At 46.6% G+C, this 18,195-nt stretch overlaps 1 protein-coding gene across 2 annotated transcripts in view; it reads right to left on the bottom strand.

Moving 5' to 3' along the window:
* Positions 1 to 18,195, bottom strand: part of LOC126642407 (collagen alpha-1(XXVII) chain-like) — a 143,944-nt gene that overhangs the window by 61,682 nt on the left and 64,067 nt on the right. For both annotated transcript variants that reach the window (XM_050320007.1, XM_050320008.1), the window contains exons 14-24: positions 15,430 to 15,474; positions 12,198 to 12,251; positions 11,737 to 11,781; positions 7,430 to 7,483; positions 6,665 to 6,718; positions 6,456 to 6,509; positions 5,489 to 5,542; positions 5,120 to 5,173; positions 3,235 to 3,279; positions 2,521 to 2,574; positions 1,052 to 1,096 (exon numbers count right to left, since the gene is read on the bottom strand). In XM_050320007.1, coding sequence (XP_050175964.1) covers positions 1,052 to 1,096; positions 2,521 to 2,574; positions 3,235 to 3,279; positions 5,120 to 5,173; positions 5,489 to 5,542; positions 6,456 to 6,509; positions 6,665 to 6,718; positions 7,430 to 7,483; positions 11,737 to 11,781; positions 12,198 to 12,251; positions 15,430 to 15,474 — 558 coding nt within the window. The remainder of the gene's footprint in view (positions 1 to 1,051; positions 1,097 to 2,520; positions 2,575 to 3,234; positions 3,280 to 5,119; positions 5,174 to 5,488; positions 5,543 to 6,455; positions 6,510 to 6,664; positions 6,719 to 7,429; positions 7,484 to 11,736; positions 11,782 to 12,197; positions 12,252 to 15,429; positions 15,475 to 18,195) is intronic.

Raw genomic sequence — 18,195 nt, 5'->3', positions numbered from 1 at the left:
GGGGCCAGCTGTGTTTTCTTTTCAATGAACAGTGCCTACAGTTCTCATCCAAGGTCAGTCCTGAGGGATGTTAAAGAATAATAATCCTGATGATGCTTTGTCCTTGAAGGACAACATATCGTTAAGGATCTCAAAGCACTTCTAAATATTCATTTTTAACAGCATCCACAGGTGCCTGAGAACAGGAGGCACTGGGCTAAGTACTGCTCAGGGCCGTCTCACACCTTCCACAAAAGGGGAAACTGAGGAGCAGAGGACTGGAAGGTGTTGCCTGAGATAATGCACAATCTGGCAAAACTGCAGCTAGAACTCAGATGTGGGGAACAACTTTGCTCCTTCAGTAGTTGCTCTTCATGAGCAAATTAACAACAATAATACAGAAATGTCTCTAATTTCCAAATACAAATAACCACCCTTGGTATATACTGAGACTCATCAGGCTGCTGGTACCGAAAAAGGTCTACCTTGGCTTCTTAGACTTGCTTGGTCAGAAAACCATGGAAGAAGTGATCCCCAGCTACTGCATACAGGAGAAAGGACAGCCAGAGAGGCTGACAAGCTAAACCAAACCAAACTGGCTGACCATCCAGCAGGGAAAGTGTTGGGAAGGACATCTGTGGTGAGAAGCAACACCCACTTTGCCAGGGCCCGCTGCCCCAGCCGGCTTGGTGTGGTCGTGTGGGAACGCACAGAACATGTTGGAGGCTCTGTGGCTGCAATTTCAGGGTTGTTGGTGGACAAGTTGGTTGGTTTCAATCACAGAGACATGGGAAAAATGGTTTCTTTTTCCTTGATGCCTGTGGTTCCCCTGAAGCCTTCAGGGACGATGCATGTCCTGGGCTGCCCCAGCTGAACGCTCTCTACAGAAGTACAATGAAATGCAGCTCAGTGCCTCTCTTCCCCTCAGAGCACCCAGCTGGACCACAAGGCCTATGGACAGCTTTGAGGTGGCCAGAAGCCCCTGCCCACTGTCCTCTGCCTCCACTCTGCACATTCAGGAGACACTGTACACAGGAGTTTGCCAAACAGACAAAGAAAATAAGGAGTTTACCTGCTCGCCAACTTTCCCTGGTCGGCCACGGTTTCCTGGCTCACCCTGCAGGACAAGGAGACAGGGCACGTGGGTTACCTGGTGCTGCCAGTCACACCTTCAGGATAACATGATTCTTTGTACACCTGGGATTTGGGCTGCTGTGTGTGAATCGTGGACAATCTGTGAGAAACATCTTACAAAACCATCTGTGACTTGAAAGATAATTCAAAGCAAGAAACATAGCTGACACAAACATGGAGCAAACACTTGCTGTTCTGGAGGGAAATGCCCCAAAAGCAGCTGGTCCTGCTGTAGTAAAATAACCTTCAGAGAACCACATTGAAACATAAGCTGTCTACTGTCCTGTAGCATAGCCTAGTCCTGGTTGCTTTATCCCAATGTTTAATAAGGTATGAGTTCCCATCAGTGATGTTCCTGAAGTTGGGGTGTCTCTGATCCATAATATCTCAATCTGAAAGACTAAGTAAAACAGACAGATCAAGGCAGAAACACACCAGCAGAAGGAAAAGAGTAGGAATGGCCTCGGATTAACCAGAGGATTTGAGGATTTAAGGAAAGCAAGAATGCAGATTCCATAGGCAGGTGGTGTTCCTGAACAACAGAGGAGAAGGCATCCAAGAAAATTCACCTGCTAGTGGAAGAGTCACAATAATAAAAGACTTAAATTTTTCCAGGCAATGATGAACCCCAATTCTGCTCTTGCAAAGTCTCAAACAGGGACAAGTACTGTCACATGGAGCATCCAAGCGAAACCAGAGCAAGAACTGACGTGAGTTAAATCACACTGCAGGATGAAGGAGTTCAAAACATGAGAATAGAAAGAAAAAAGCTGGAAGGGGTGAATTTCAAATCACACCAGGAATAAGGGCAGCCGTGGCAGCACACAGAGGTGGTTGGAGTGCCCCTGGATGGGCCATCCAGAGGCCAGGCTCACCACGAACCAGTATTGTCTCCGGAACAGCAGCTGTATTTTCTCAGTAGGCAGATACTCCAGATGTGCTGCCAGACCACATTTTTGCTATTTACTGTTTGAAGAGGTTGTTTTTGTTGGGTTTTCTCTTCCCTTTTGAGTGTGGGTTTGCAGAGCGCACTGCCCTGGGATGGCTCCTGCTGCTAATTAGGCAGCAAAGATAGGAATGATGTGCATTGTTTCAGAACAAAAACGTGGAGGAGCAATGGAAAATGAGAGGAGAGGATAGAGGGGGGAGTTGGTTAATATCAAAGGAGGAACACACTTGTTTATAATAAAGGACATGGCTTAAAAAAATGCATCATCATTCTTTTTGCTGAAGAAACAAGCAGAAACTAAGACCCCAGAATTCTGAGAAAAAGAGAAACCCTCAGTTCCCTTGTCTTCTCTAGAATGAACACTCGAAGAATGGTAAAGGTGAGAAAAGATATTTCCCTCTTCCTTCCCTCCTTTCCACTTACTGTTTTCTCTGATCATAAATGAACTCTTTCCTCACCTTTGAACCATTGGGACCAGGTGTTCCAGGAAATCCCTTCCTGCCAGATCGTCCCTGAAATACATAGAAAACCCATAAACATTAAAAGCTTGCAGCAGCCTTGATCACAACAGTGTCTGTGAACTTACATGCTGCAGCTTACAAGCAATGATTGTAAGATAAAAAATAAAGATTAAACATTTATTTTCTGATCCACCTATCACCCAATTTTCAGGATATTTTACTCTCCTGCAAAGATGGTTATGTACAGACCCATTACAAAATCCTGAGCTGGCAAGCTTGCAGATATAATAATGTTCTTGCTTCTTCTAACTGTGTTTGTGTGATACATAACAGAGGTCAAAAGGACTCTCTCTTGACTGTCCAGCTTTTCCTTCTACCCATTGAAAAATACTATAAATCAAGGAAGAAACATCAGAGATGGTTTCCGGTCCATGTGCTTTATCTTGAGGATGAACTATTTAAACGTTAGAGAATTTTTCAAGGTCTGAGACTTTAGGAAATTTATAAACTCAACACTCTGTGCAAGACATTTCCTGGACTTCCAGCCATCCTGGATCAAGCACTTGGACAGAGCCCTGGCCATGACAATATTTCATAGCAGGGCAGTTTACTTCCCAAACCAGAAGGTTTGAAGCCTTATGTTAATTTGACTACAATTCCATTGCAGGGTTATCAGAGCTGGTAATAACTGAGTAAATGACTGAAACCTACCTCCGGGCCAGGGACTCCTGGTGGTCCTAAGGGTCCTTCATCTCCCTGAGGTGGAAAGAAATTAAAATAAAAGACAAAGTAGTAATCTGGACACAACAGGCAGCAAAAATGAAATGTCTGCAGTATGAGCAGCAGCTAAACACAAGCTGTGTGCTCAGCTGTCACACTTTAACAACTGAGTCCTGTAGCTCAGAGCAGGCAGCTCAGCATCTCTGAGGTTCCTCATCTCCCTTCCTCATCTCAGAAAAAAAAAGATTTAAAGTCAAGTCCTGCCCAGTAAAGGCCATCCAAAATTTGACCAAGGCAACACCAGGCTTGATTCGGCCTGTAGGGTGCCCATGACATTCTCACATGACTCTGCTTCATTTGAATTGGCAGGGATGAGAATGCTGTACAGCTCTCTACTCTTTTTCTTTCTTCCCCCCATCCTCCCCCTCCCTAAAAAAAAAAAAAAAGGGTGTTGCAAAATTTCTCACAGAACCATTTGGCAACTGTATGAAGGTTTCCCTTTTGCTTTCAAATGGGACTCCACATGCTGCAGGATGGAGCTATCACAAAATCTCACACAGCAATTGGACTCTGTTCTCTCCCTTGGCTCTACACCAATTTCTAATGTGATAGGATCAGACCTACAGTTTCTAAGAGACCTTCAATTAAGCGTCACAAAAATTATCTCAAGTGTCTAAAACCAAGTGCCAATAGAGAAATTAAAAGTGCCCCTGGCAGCCACGGTCTGGCTGCTCTCATTTCGGTGGCCAGCCATGGTAATAAAAGGGGACTGGAGGGATGAGGATGGGACTGGGAGTCTGGAACCCAGGCACGCCACATTTCCAATCTGATGTCATCCAGAGCCCTGACCCAGTGCCTGGGTAACCTCAGCAGTAAGGGCACAGTGCTGTTCTCTGGGGCACACTCACAGTCCTTCGGCACAGCTCGTGTCGAACTCCATGTCCGTGTCTTTGGTCTTACTTTTACACTCACTAACTAGAGTAAATTGAGGCAGCTTGGTCATGCCTGCCTGAACCTGGAATGCAGGGCTTCGGTTCCCTTTGTAAATTGCCTAGAATAATTTTTTTCCCCATTTCAGTGCAAATAAATGAGCTCATTTGCATTAATCCCATTTAGAGAACAAGCAGAAGAGTTCCCAGAAAAAGTTAAGAATTATTAGTGCTATTAAAACGAGCCCCTGCCCATGCGTGTGCTCAGTATTATTTACACAACGTCTCATGACTCCTGACAAACAGCTTACACTGGCCTAAGTGAGGGGAAACTACACCGAAATCACTGGAGTTACAACAGGATAAACAGAACACTTGGACCTTCTCTGCTGCTGCTAAAATGTATTTGCAGCTCCAGGACAATTAAATCAAGGTCAATTGTCCCTTCTTAATGACTGCAAGTGGAACGAAGCTTCGAGTTCTGACGTGATGAGTGAAAGCTGCAAGCTCTGATGAATCTCTGCAGAGCAGCAATTCCCATTTTTGCACTCTTGTTACAGAGGGATGTCGCTGTGTGTGAGAAAGTAGAGGCTGCAAGTCTCATAGTTGAAAGAAAATGCACTTAAAAGGAGCAGAAAGCAAAAGCCAGGTCAGGGCACGTCTGTGCAAGGGGATGTGTAGGGAAAAGGGCACTAATACCCATCTGGGGGGGGTGGGGACAGGCTTTAAAGGCAAAGCCAGTGCAGGGTTTAGGGTCAGCAGATGCCAGCAGTGACTGGAAGCAAAGATCACTTCTGCAGGTCTCTGATCACTCAATACAAGCACCTGCTTCCAGTTTCAGAGGGACCAGAGGATTTTAAGCTGCGATCACATTTCAGCATGCATTAATCTACAAAATTCAACCTTGTTCTCTAAATTCAATCTGCCTTTGGGCTGAGGATACTCACCTCTTGTCCAGGCAGTCCTCTTGGCCCAGGTAAACCTCGTGCTCCTGGCTTTCCCTGAGAAAGGGCCAAAGGAAAAGATACTCAGAAAATAGAAACATAAGCTCACAAGGGCAATTAAAATGAGAAAGTCTCTTTCACAGCCACGGGACATCTTCCAATGTCAATTTTGTTACAGAAAAAAAAAAAAAGATTTGAAAAAAAGAAAACGCTGCACTTGGAGGGACCTCAAACCAAACAGACCAAGCTGAAATGCTGGCCAGGACAATCTTTAGGAACCTCCAGGGTTTTCTCTCTTTCCCCCTTCCCACTACTTTGTTTTCTCTGGCTGCTTCCAACCCCACACAGAGCTGAAGTCTCTGCTCCACTCACCTTCAGACCTTCAGGACCGTTTTCTCCTGGTGGGCCAATGTCACCTGGAAAGCCCTGAAGAAAACAAAGAACAGTCAGGACGCACAGGTGGAATAAGTGTCACCCTCTGTGAGAGTTTTAGTTCAAGGCTAAGGGACAAGACATGTTCCATGCTGGCAGTGTCCATGTGTGGGCCATGGCACGGCTTTGGGGGAGAATGGGACACGAAGCGGTGCTGTGGGTTTGATGGAAGAGCTGCCTTTCCCAGCAGCTCCCTTTAGGTCCATCTTCTTACAGGATTTATTACAGCAAGGGCCTCCCTGTCATCACACAGCTAAAAACAGTGATCTGGATTTTAATAAATCTTTATGAGTTAGTGCATAATCTCAGCGCTCCGAGGAGAAGCTGCAGCCTCAGTGACATAGGGGAGGGGGCAGGAATTAGGAAAGGTGTTGACACACTCATTAGCTGCTGCCAGGATGTGCTCCTTTCCACCCACCAGCCCCTCGCTGAGGAAACAAAGGAATCTGTGGTTATTTCCAACAGCAACAAAGGGGAACGATTGCTAAGTGGCAGCACTCAGCCCTTCCAGACCCTGCAAAATACCAGAACATTGATGAGGGGAAAACAGACCATCAGTTGTGCTGGAAGGGGCTCTCCAGCATCTTACACACATTGTGTGGTTCTTTAGGAAGGAAAAAAATCACAATGTGCTGGGGGAAGCACATCCTGAATTTAAGGTATCACTCTATTTTTTTATAATGACAATAATTTTTTTTTTTAACTTTAAATGGTATTTTATGGGGGAAAAACTTAAAAAAAACCCTCCATGATACCTATGACAAAAAGTGCAAGGAAAAACCAGGAAACCATGAGATGTAGAATAGCTCATGGGCCCATGGGAGAAAAATCTGGGTTTGATGAAGAAAGGATGTGGCAGAAGTCACCAAAGAAAGGAGGGACGTAAGAAGGAGGTGGTGAGACATACCTCAGGGCCAGGTGGTCCTGGAAACCCAACTGGACCTTTGTCACCGACTTTTCCCTGCAGAAATCAGAAAAACACGGAGAAAAGTGAGCTGGCTCCTGGCTATTGGCTTTCCTGTTTAGAACAGCACCCCCCTGCCAAGCTGTCTTTCCAGCTGGGCATGGAACCTTCAGAAAGGGAGAGTAGGAAGCAGAAGATGCTTGGTTACTTACCAGGGGGCCTGCTTTCCCTCGTGCCCCAGGGACCCCAGGCAAACCCTGGCTGCCCTGAGGGAGACATATTTTTTTCAGAACACAAGGCAGCATCAAAAAAAAAAACCAATTCCCTGGGTTCCAGCTCCTCTGCTGCAGAGAGAAGAGCATCTCTTTGGGCTGAACTCAGCCCTGCATGGAGCTGGCACAGCTGCACTCATGTCAGTGAGATGTTTCTGCTGAAGATGGGGCTGAATTTAGCCCCAAAGAACACACAAGCTGCTGCAGTTGGCTGTGGCTCAGAGCCATGGAGGCTCCAGTGCAGTGTTCTGTACATTTGTCAGCCACAGTCAGTCTCATATCATAGTCACAGGGGAGAAGTCACTTGCTCAGAAGTTACACAGGGCATTAAGTGCTTCCCTGGGTCAGGGTTTAGGTTGCTGCACTGAGTAGGCAAAAACTCTGAGTCTGCAGCCGCTGGACCACACACATTCACACCCATCCCCATCAGCCCCATCACTTCCAATTTCTGCAAGAAGACATGGCCCTTTGTACAGAAACCCCCCAGCAGAACTGCTTTTGCTGTGAGTAACAAAATCTGTATACTGACACGAATTTTAGAAAGGCACAGCACACCCCAAATGGGAACTATCTGAGCAGGGGAACCTGACAGCAGGATGCAGCTAATTCCAGCTCCTTGTGGATTAAGATGAGCTGAGAAAGCTGGTGGCCGCACATACTGCTATGTAAGGGGAAAAGAATGGTGGGGGAAAGAAAAAGAATTACCTTGTCTCCTTGGAAGCCGATATCTCCTGGAACACCTGCTCTTCCCTGATCACCCTGGGTACACATCACCAGAGAGTTAAAACAGGCAACAGCAACAGCCAAAACACCCAGGTCGATGCTGTTGTGCAGTGAAAGTCTCAGCAGCAGTTCCACTCAAAACTGAACCACTGGCAAGCTGCAGATCATACTGAGTGTAACAACAAACCTGAACAGAGTGTGCATTTCCCAACCTGATTCTAAAGTGATAAAAGAAACTGCAGGAGAGAGAAAACTATGATTTCCTGAGCATTGTGTATCTGTAGAAGCTGAAAGAGGAGAGACTACACTCCTCTGGCTGGCAGAGGCCGTGAAGGTGGTGAAGTGTTAAATTCAGCTGAACAGAAGTCTTTAGTTTGCAATGAATGGACCTTTTCTCTCATAGCGCTCTACAGAAAAGAAAACAATCCTCAGAGTTTCTGTGAGCAAATCCTAGTGCTGGCATCAACCATCAATCCTCTTCCATAAGAAAACAAAAGTAACTTCTACTAATGCTTTAGTACCATCTCATTGCCTATATTTGGGCTGAGATTCCCTTGGAGGGATAGACTGGTGTTCATGGGGATGGGGAGCCCATCCTTGACAATATTTCCTAAACAAGCTGTCTTTCCCCATTTTGGACCATCATAACAAATTCTGACTCGCTGGGTAGAAAACAAGTATCCCTGAAGGTTTTCCAAGGAGCAGTGGGACTACCTTGCATTGGCTCTTAGCCCTGCTGTGAGCAGCTTGCTGGACCAGATGACCTCCTCATGCCCCTTCCAAACTCATTTATTTAGTGATTTACTTTAACAAAGGACGAGTCAAGGATGGGGCAGAGAAAGGAAAATTCTACTTGGGAAGTCAAAGGAGGAATGACTATAATGACTTGATACAGTGACAGAAACCCAACAAAAATAGCTGTTAGAGGAACTCTGTCCCATGCACAGCACATGCCTCTAAACTTGGCTTCCCAGCAAGGGAAGCGAGCACAGAGCTATATGTTTAAACATGGCCCACATGGAAGACATATGGAGTCCTGCAACTGAGCCAAAGTCTACAGAGGGGTGACAGAGGAAGTCTCCTTCACTCCAGAAAAACCACCCGCTTGCTACCAGTGAGCTGAAATAATTGTAACTACTTCAGTAACACGCAGGGGATAATGGAATTGTGGATGGTTAAGGCTGGATTTGGGAACGACTTCCAAAAGGCAACTTTTTCGGAAGGAGGATAATTAAGAGCTATGCAGATTCAATGATGGAAAGGCTTCACGGATTCATGCTAAATTTGCTTCAGTGTTTTGGTAAATGTTCCCGGAACATTTCACTGAACCATCTTCAAAACAAATCTTTTATATAGCAAAATTAAAATGTTTCTCTTAAAAAAATGTTAAATCGATTTAACTCATTTGGTTTTTAACCTAAAATATTTTAATTTGAGTAAAATAACCAACATTTTGTTTCATCTAAACTATTTTCCATCTAGTTTTTTTTTTTTTTTGGCATTGCAAAATGGAAACAATCAACTCTTTAAACAGCTTCAGTTCAGATGAACCCCACGTACTAGATACAATAAAGATGGCAAAAAAACTACTGTATGACCCAGCTCATTTCCAGATTTCTCTCATCTTCTCTGAATTTTCTATTTTTTTTATTTAGTACAAAGCTTAAACCACTGAAATCTACTTAATTCTGGCTCCTGACAGAAGACAGCATGAAAACAGCTTTTCTGGAAAGTGAGAGGTGGGCTCTGAGGTTTGTCTTTATCATCTATTCTGAGGGTCAAAAAAGAGAGATTATTTTTTTTCATTATGCAGTTTTTTTCTACTCAGTCAGTAAGTGGCCATTGAAATACCATTTTGGAAGAAATACTCGGACATTAAAAAATTACTACCATAAGAAAAGAGTTTCCTGAGCACAGCAAAAGGAGGAACAAATCTTTATCTCTGACCTTCAGGAAAAATGGGATAGTGGCAGCCTGACAGGAAAACCAGTTTTCAAACAACTCTGAGAAATGGGCATTGGAGAGGGTAAGGAGGAAGCAGGGAAGACAAAACACATCTTTTATCTTGAGCTGGACTTGACACAAGATGTTCATGTGTTATTGCGATAGCACAGCAAAATGTCACGGCATGAAGGATCCCTCTCTGGTTGTTAATATCTTAAACCAGAACTGAGGACCAGGGCATTGCTTTTCACCTGCCTTGACTCGGGGTCTGTGTCCTTAAAGTGAGGGAAAGAATATGGAGGAAAGAGGTCAGGCATGTTTATTATTAAAAACCGGGATGCTGAGATGACGAAATGGGTCTGCAAGGACTTCGCTTACGGGGGAGGAAAAGGAATGTAGAGTCTGAAATTACAAACAGGTTCTGCCCATGGGATGTTGCCTGTGCTTCATGTTTCACCTATAAAAAGAAATGCAGCAGCAGAAACCCCGAGGCCCTTCGTAACCCAACACGAACAGAAAGGGGATATGAGGGAAGGGACCAGCGCATGGCTACGAGGGGTGTTTGCTGTCTGTGGGATGTGTTTGCTCTCTGTGGGATATATTTCCTGTCTGTGGGATGTATTTGCCGTCTGTGGGATGCAGAGGAGGTCACTGTGCAAAAAACCCCCCTCATTTTGCCCTCAGCTGGGCATCTCTTTTCCCTTTCTGCTCCGCAATGCAAAGGCAGCTAACACTGCACAACTCCAGAGGTATTTGCCTGAGCCGTGTCCTCCACAAGTTACAGATGTCCTGATTCATAAAAATCCTTCATGTGAACAAGTAGCTGGGATTTCCTCCGTTTCCTCCACCTTTCCCCTGCACTCATCACCCCACGTGGTCTTCTCAAGGCCACTCTTTATTTCAGGGTTATGCAGTAATTTCACTTCTTCCTGTAAGAGCAGCACAACCCTCTCCGCCCCCTCTCCTTGCCTCCACAAAAACACAGAAATGGAAACAGAAGGATGACCCATTCTGTGGGGAAACCAAAGCTGTAAAAAACATCATTAAATTCTGGATGACTCCAGGAAGAGCTGCAAACCATCTGGTTACTGCAACAGCAGTGGTTGGGGAAATACTGGAGACAAACAGAGCAGTTTGTGTAAAGTGATGGAGATTAATGTCCAGGAAGGATAATTTTGCTAAACAGTGATTTAAATCTTGGTGACTCTTAATATAGTAAACTATTCATTCCAAGGAGCAGACAGAAGAGTCCATGGGCTCTAGGAACTGGTGTTGAGATAAGAAACCAGCTACAGTGTCTAAAGCTTGTCCTAAAGAAAAAGTCTTTCTCTTGCCCTGTCCTTCCTCTCTACAGAAGTGAAAAGGCAGTACAGGAGAGAAATGGAAACTGCAGACACAGCAGCCCTGGCAAAGAGCTGCTATAATATAAGGAGAGCTGAATCAACTGGCTTGACACTATTCCCCCCTGTGCAGTTTTGGGCTGCTAAATCATCCTCTAAAAGCAAACATCTAACAAGAGAATAAAACATCCAACGGGAGGAGGAGAATACACTTAATGGTCATTTTCCACTGCCCTCCTGAACAATCAGAGCCAGCAATAAATGACTCCACCTCCCACTCTTTCAGACTAAATAAATCCTACAGTCCAATATCTGCAGGAGGATGGTTCTTGTGACAGTGAGACATTTGCACACTCAGCTTCATGCTGATCCAGCTCAAGCTGCGTGGTTTTGTGCCAGCACCACTAAATCACTGCAATCAAGGCCCCTCTCCATTCTGCTCTTTCTCAAGTGATTTACATCAGTTTGGGGCAAGGCACTTTCCTCTCAGCAGGAGGCTGAACTGAGGTGAGTGTCTCTGAACAGGAGCAGAGGTATCTAATGCAGAACAGTTTTTCCAGGTGATCCACCTGGTTTGTTTGATCCAGTGCTGCTTTGTCACATCACACGTTTCCCCTAAATGCATTTATGCAAACCCATGGTCAGTGTTAGATGTTCATCCTCCTCCCTATCCCATCATGCAACCAATATAAAAGTGTAAAAACGCAGTCAAACACCAGATAATTGTACAGTTACTGTCATCATCAGTGAGAAATGAAAGCTCTGAAGAGGATCTGAGTATAACTGATCTATACTAGAACACCACAGAAAAGGGGATGGGGTAGATATCATCAAAGGAATTAAAATTAATACTGGAGTGTCAGGAATGGAGGCAGAGCAGGAGGATGGGGGTAGAGACAGTCAGAGTGGAACCAGTACCACGGTGCTGAATGAGAAAGAGAAACTAGAAAGGGGATTTCACATGCAAAATTAAAACACAGTGCAATAAGGGAGTATTCAGATCACCTTATCACCTTTCAGTCCATGTTCTCCAGGGTTTCCCATCAGCCCCTGAAAAAAAGAAAGTTCAGAGTGAGGCTGAGCCACAGTGGAGACTTGCTCAGGTCTGTGACATTGATGTCCCCAGTGGGGTTGGTGCCTCAGATGCACAGCATTGGCCTGGCACAGTCTGAAGGCCAAATACCAGACTGCTCCCAAGGTGTGCTCCATCACACCTTCTTTAAACACCCTTCATGGGTTGGAGGCACACAGGGAAAACGCTTCTGGAATTCTCCACTGACATACACCTACTGCAGACCACCAGTGGGATGTTGTGTTCAGCAGTTGTGTGCCTGGGACAGTGGACACCCATCACTGCTGCCCGTCCTTTCTCTCAGGACAGTCACCACTGCCCAAGGGAGGAACAGAGAAACCTTCAGCCCTGCTCTGGAGGGATGAGAGCTCACACAGCTCAGCTGCTCTCTCACCTTTAATCCTTTTGGTCCTGGATAGCCGATCGGTCCGACAGGGCCCATGTCACCCTAGTAGGAGAAGGAAAATGACCAAAGTCATTAGGTGCAAAATGAACAGATCTGCTACCTGGTCTCGGTATCCCTGAAGAATTGCACCACTGACCTCAACAGAAGCATCCTGGAATGAGTCAAGAGACTTATAATGTGTATACAGCCTCATCAAAAAAAAAAAAAAAATCAGGAATTCAGGCTGGTAAATTAACGGCAAAATAATAGGAAATTAATTATGGAACCACCTTGAAGTTTGCAACTGTGGTAGGATCTACGAATTTTCTTTTTTAATGTTCTTCTTAACTTTTGTATGGTTAAATTTCCCTCTTTCACTATTTGAAAAATTAAAATATTGAGCTGATTTAAGACAGTGCTAGAATGTATTTATTCTTGGTGAAGTTATTCCCGTTCTCAGAAAGAAACTACCACAATATTCCTGAGTCCTCCAGAAAGAGTCTGAGGGTGTGTTAAAAAGGACACAGACCCACACAGCAAAAAAAAGGGCAACAGTCAGGAAATTTGGGTGACTACTGGGCTCTGATATATCAAAGTGATAAGGGGAAGAGAGAAGAGAAACAGGAGGTATGAAAAGAGGTGTCTCACTGTGCTGCAGTGAGAAGTCAGCGTGGCATCACGTGCTGGAGCTCAGTGCAGCGCAGGAGGACAGCGGGGCTCACGGCTGCCCTGTGTCCCCACGTGTGCTGTGCAACAGAAACCCTTCATTTAAACAGGCTCTGGCTGCTTTCTGCCCATGAAGAGAGTCAGTGACAGGGTGCACCAGTCTGGCCTCAACGTGTAAATAAACAGGGCAGCTCCCTGAAGGAGCGTTTCTCCGGCTGCAGCCCCGGGCCCGTGGCCACGTGGGGAGTGCCGGGCTGCAGCCACCCCAACAGAGCCCTTTTCATACCCCCCGGCATAAAGGCTGCTTGTAGGAACACATTTACTTAAGGCTTTGCCCACGTGGTTAATTAGAAGAGCAAGAGGCTTTAGTTACATCTAATTCTGCTCTTCAGCCTCTCTTACACAGTGAACCAAACCCCTGCGTGGTGCGTGAGGCAACCGGGAGCTTGGCTGATTCCCAGGGTGGCTGGAGGTGGGAAGGAGGAAGGGACTGAATGGGGGTCAGCTTGCATCTAACACCCATCTGTCACCTTCTCCATGCCCTGCAGTGTGAGTCCCATCTGCAGACCCCAGGGAAGGAGGTTGGAGCTCTCCCACAGGGAGAGAAGGCAGGATGGATGTGCCCCCTTCTCCCCTGGAGGATGGAGAAGGTCACTCTTAGCTCTATCCCACTATCCTGGGATAGATGATGTTTCAGTATCCTGGATTCAGGAGTTGCATAGTACCCTGGGACACAGGATCTGAGTCAGTTTGACCTGAATCTCAGTTTGCATCTGCTCAGTGTGGCACCAATAGACCAACTGGGACAGTCAGCAGCTGACTGTGACCACTGCAGCAAGTGATTCCTGAAAAAACAGCATGGCAAGGGAGCAGCTTTCCACCTTAAAACTGAGAGGAAGCTCACAACAGGGAATGATGATTTCTTTGTCTGGATGAGAAGGGAGAAGAAATATTTACAGCTTAAGACAGACCAGGCTTCGCAGCAACAGCAGAGCTGCTGGTTTGTCCTTTTCCAGCAAAAATACTAGGACTTGGGTGTCAGTAGAGACCAATGTAAAACAGAGAAGGTGACAGACTCCAGGTGTCTGGTGATGGGGCTGAATCCTGGTCTAGGACATGCAATGCCAGATCTTGGGGTCAGTCAGGGAAAAACACACTATGTGCAAGTTGTACCTCACATAGAATTTGGTGCCATTTGGGTACTGCAGCCAGCGTGGGACAAAACCATCACGATGGTGGCACTGTCCTTCCTGGCCCCTGCCATCAATCCCAAGCCCACAAAAGTGTGGTTCTGGTTGGGCCAGTGTGGAGGGGAGGACAGGCAGCCTCTGATTCCATCATCTCTGGAAGGATCATAATCACAATTACCCTGTCTAACCTTCCACTTTCTAACAAATATCTGTGAGATAATGGCAATCAGGTAAAGATAAACCTTTCCAAAAGCAAGGAGAAATATGATCCCATTTGGATCATACTTTCAGTGGTATTATTTTAAACAGCAATCTTCCTCTTCCAGCTCTTTGCCAGGAGCACATCCTTTCTGCTTCTATGGCTAAAGCAGCTTCTTTCATCTCCTCTAATGAGAGGAAACACAGACCTAATTCCTGGCTCCATGAAAAACTTTCTGAAGCCTTAATCTACCTCTGCCCCAATCCCCCATCTCTGAGATGGGTGTTCCACCATATTCCCTGTTTTCCTTCAAAGAATATAAGATTTCTGGGTTTGGTGCTCTGTGTTTGTGCACTGCCTAGTGCAATCAAGGCCTCGATCTCAGCTGACATACACACTCCCATAATTTAAGATATGGAAAGGCAGAAGGGAAAAGTTTTTAACCATTCACTGCAAGTCGAGTTTCCATGGATTATCATAGCTGAGGAGGAATCATCTTGAAAGAATGCTGTAGTACTAACAGAGCCAAACCCTTTTTGTGCATGGAAGGGAATAACCTGAAACAAGTACTGAGGCCTAAAAATAAACCATAATATGTTCAACTGGGCATTCACTAACCCCCAGCACAGCTGCCAGAGGAGGAGTTGCCACCCATCCTTACAGCCATTTGTCTCCTGCCGGAGAAGAGTGCAATGAAGGGTGGAATTTGGCTGTGTACCTAATTACCTGGATTAGTGATGGGATGGTGAGGGTGCACATAAAATTCCTGTACACACAGAGGACAGACTGTTCCTGCCCACAGTCTCTCACAGAACAAGAACCGTGCGTCTCTGAGGTCACTGTTTACAGGGACTTGCTTTTTAAGAGACAACAGATCCCGACGTGGAATGAATGTTGCATCTTTGAAGAAATACCCTGGCAAATGTTATCAAAAGGGCAAGTTATCACGTAAAAAGGAACTAACAGGAAACCTTTAATCTGTTTCCTTTTGCTTGGAAAGGGTTTGCCCTCCTTCACCTCCCATTCCACCAGGAAACCCCCTCTCTCCCCAGATGTCATGCCTCCCCCATACAAACAGTCATCCTGCTCCCTGCCCTACCACAGGAAGAGGAAAATCTGTGTATAGTTTGCAGGTTGAAAGGGTTAAAGCTCGAGAAGCCAGATCTCCATTTGTTTTTGTACTTACAATGAGTCCAAGGACTCCAGGAGGACCTGGGGCTCCCAATTCTCCCTAAAAGGAAACACAAACCCACACGGTTACGGACACTTTACAGAGAAGCAGAGGCTGAAAGGCAATTCAGTGTTTCAAGAGTTTGAAGGAAGGGAAAGGACCGTCCCTCCCCTTTCCATACCTCCCTTCCCCCCCCTCCCCCAGCCCCTTCCCCAGCCAAAGTGATCCAGAACTTCCATCTCCAGGAGCGCTCTTGTGAGCACATCCTTGGCAGACACAGGGCTGCTTGTTGTTGGGTAGTTATTCCCAGGGCTGCCTTCCCTCCCAGGAGCAGGCTGGATGAAAGGAGCATTTGACTGTGCAGGCAGGAGAGAGGTGGGAGCCTGTCCCAGGTGAGATCCTGCCATTAGCAGGGAGAAGGACTGGAGTGGGGAGGGAGCATGGGGAAGGCAAGGTGGGAAGGAGAGGAAAGCTGCTGCCTAGCATTGGGAAAGGTGAGTTTTTTGGGAGTGGTTAAGTAACAAAAAACTCATAAGAAAAGGAAGACCTGCATGAAAATGAAACCAGTTAATCTGGGAAGAGGGTATGGCAGCTTCTGGTCCTGGCCAATGGGTCCTGGGATTGTGTTTGGCACACAGGACACTCGGAGGCTGCTGCTTCTGTATCCAAGAGCTGGTTGAAGGTGGGGAACCAGCATCCTCCTCCTCATCCACCTGGGCTTCTGCCCAGTCCATCAACTAGCCATTTCTTTAATTTTCAGGAAAAGATCCTGGTCTTCAAACTGCAGGTGGTCTGGAGGGAGCTGGCTCAGCCCCTCTGTCCCTGGAGCAGGAAGCTCTCTGCAGGGAACCCAGCACTTGCTTAAAGGATGAGTTCCTTTTAATCTTACTGCAGAGAGCAGGAGAAGAATTGCAGAGATTTCCTCTTGGGCTCTGCGCCCATCTGCCATCTCTCACAAACCACTCCCAAGCTGGAGCACTTTGGAAAGCATCAGACCCTCTTAGAGGCTTTCCAAGAGCACCTCGAAGCTCATCATTCTGAGGGAGAGACTGCTGTTGGGGCTTGTGGAGTTGGTTTGGCTTCTCAGCTTCACTACAAACTCCCTCTGCGTGACTTTTCCAAAGACATGAAGGTTCCAGGAGCACCAGCAGGTGCCTGATGGCACCTCCAGCTGAAGAGCAGGAGAAAAACTGTGTCAGGCCCTCACAACTCACCTATCCAGGTCCCTAAGTGCTTCAGCAACCATGGGATGCTCAGCCTGTCCCGTGTCTCCATCGGTGGCCTCCCTGGCTGTGCTGACAGTGGGTTGCTTGTCAGGGCAAGGACCTGCTCTTACACACCTCCACCTCCAACGGGGCCTCTCAAAACAAGTGCATTGGAAATGCTGAACTTCCCCTTGGCTCAGACAGCCCTACCCCTGCTCTGGATCACGCTGGCTACTTTCTTTGACAGCCCAGCTCAGTTTATGGTGCACATCTGGTGGAGTCCCCTCCAGTGCAATAAAGCTCCCCTTTTATGGAAAGATTTGCCTGGTGGAAGAAGGAAGGAGAAGGGGACGCAACGTGACTGAATGTGCTCAGGCTCCTTGGGTAAAGGGTTACGTGTGTTTATTTTATGGGAAGTGGAGTAAAGGACTATTGGGCAAGCACACACAAAAAGCGTTTCATAATCTCAACCAGCCTAAAATTGCTTTTTTATGGTCGGTTCCCTTCCTGCATATTTGGGACATCTGGGGAGCAATTGTTCCTCATGGGTGGGATTGCTGTGTCCTCAGAGCTACTGTTATAAGGTTGGCTTCAAGCTTGTAGTCAAGGCCTGGCATTACTAGGCTCAGCAAGAAGAGGGAGTATCCCAGGAATGCTGAGCACAGGAGCTGCACGGTGGCCTCGGTTTCCCAGGATGCTCTGAAGATTCCCAGAGTGGCTGGACTGTGGACTGGGTGGATGGTCAGCTCTTGGTCCCACAAGTTTCAAGAGGGACTTCCCATATTTGAGTTATGTCATGTGGATATTCCTCAAGAGAAAGGGTATATGTGGAAATGCATGACTTCATGGCTAACGGAAGAGGATTTCCTCTTGGAAGAGGAGGGGTGGACTCCCCTGAGAGCTGTGGACAGACTAGTTGTTAATTGGAGCCATTCTCTGCCCTGGGAAATGAAGGATTTACAAGTGGTCTTTCCTGGCCCTCAGTAATGACAGGCTGGTCCCTGACCTGTGAGGGAAATCAGGCTCTATTCTCCTTTCTTCAGTGCATGAACCGGGCACTGGGACAAGAGAGAAGGAGATGAATCAACAGCCCTTTCCCATGTCTAATTCCTGTGATTAAGAGCCTAATTGGAGTGGCTAAGCACTCCGGGAACGGGGGATCTGGAATGCGATGGCTCAACATTTCTCAGCGAGCTGGTAGGAGGGAAGAAGGCCCCTGGGGTTGGAAGAGCCTGTGCTCTGCCTGGAGGGGACGGAAAGCAGATCAGAGGCTGTCGGCTTCAGCCATCCCCACGAGAGCAGCGGATCAAACAGAGGATGTGGCAGCCCCGGACCGTGGCAGCCCTCCCGCCTGCCGGCAGCTCAGCTGCACCCCCCACCTACCAAAGCCGGCATATTTGTGTGCTCCACAAACAGACTTTCTGGCATTTTTCTGCGTCTGTGACTCCGCTCGTGACCCTGTGAACCTCCCTTTAAGTCAGCCGAAACAGGCTGTTTTCATTCTGCAACCTCCGAGGCACATTAATATTTAAAAGCCGTTGATAAGATGAAAGAAGAGCGATGGTTCTGGGTGAAT

The sequence above is a fragment of the Myiozetetes cayanensis genome, unplaced genomic scaffold (genome assembly GCF_022539395.1).
Source record: "Myiozetetes cayanensis isolate MyiCay16 unplaced genomic scaffold, myiCay2020 scf23, whole genome shotgun sequence".
Taxonomy (NCBI): Eukaryota; Metazoa; Chordata; class Aves; order Passeriformes; family Tyrannidae; genus Myiozetetes; species Myiozetetes cayanensis.
This window is presented reverse-complemented; position numbering and strand designations above follow the sequence as displayed.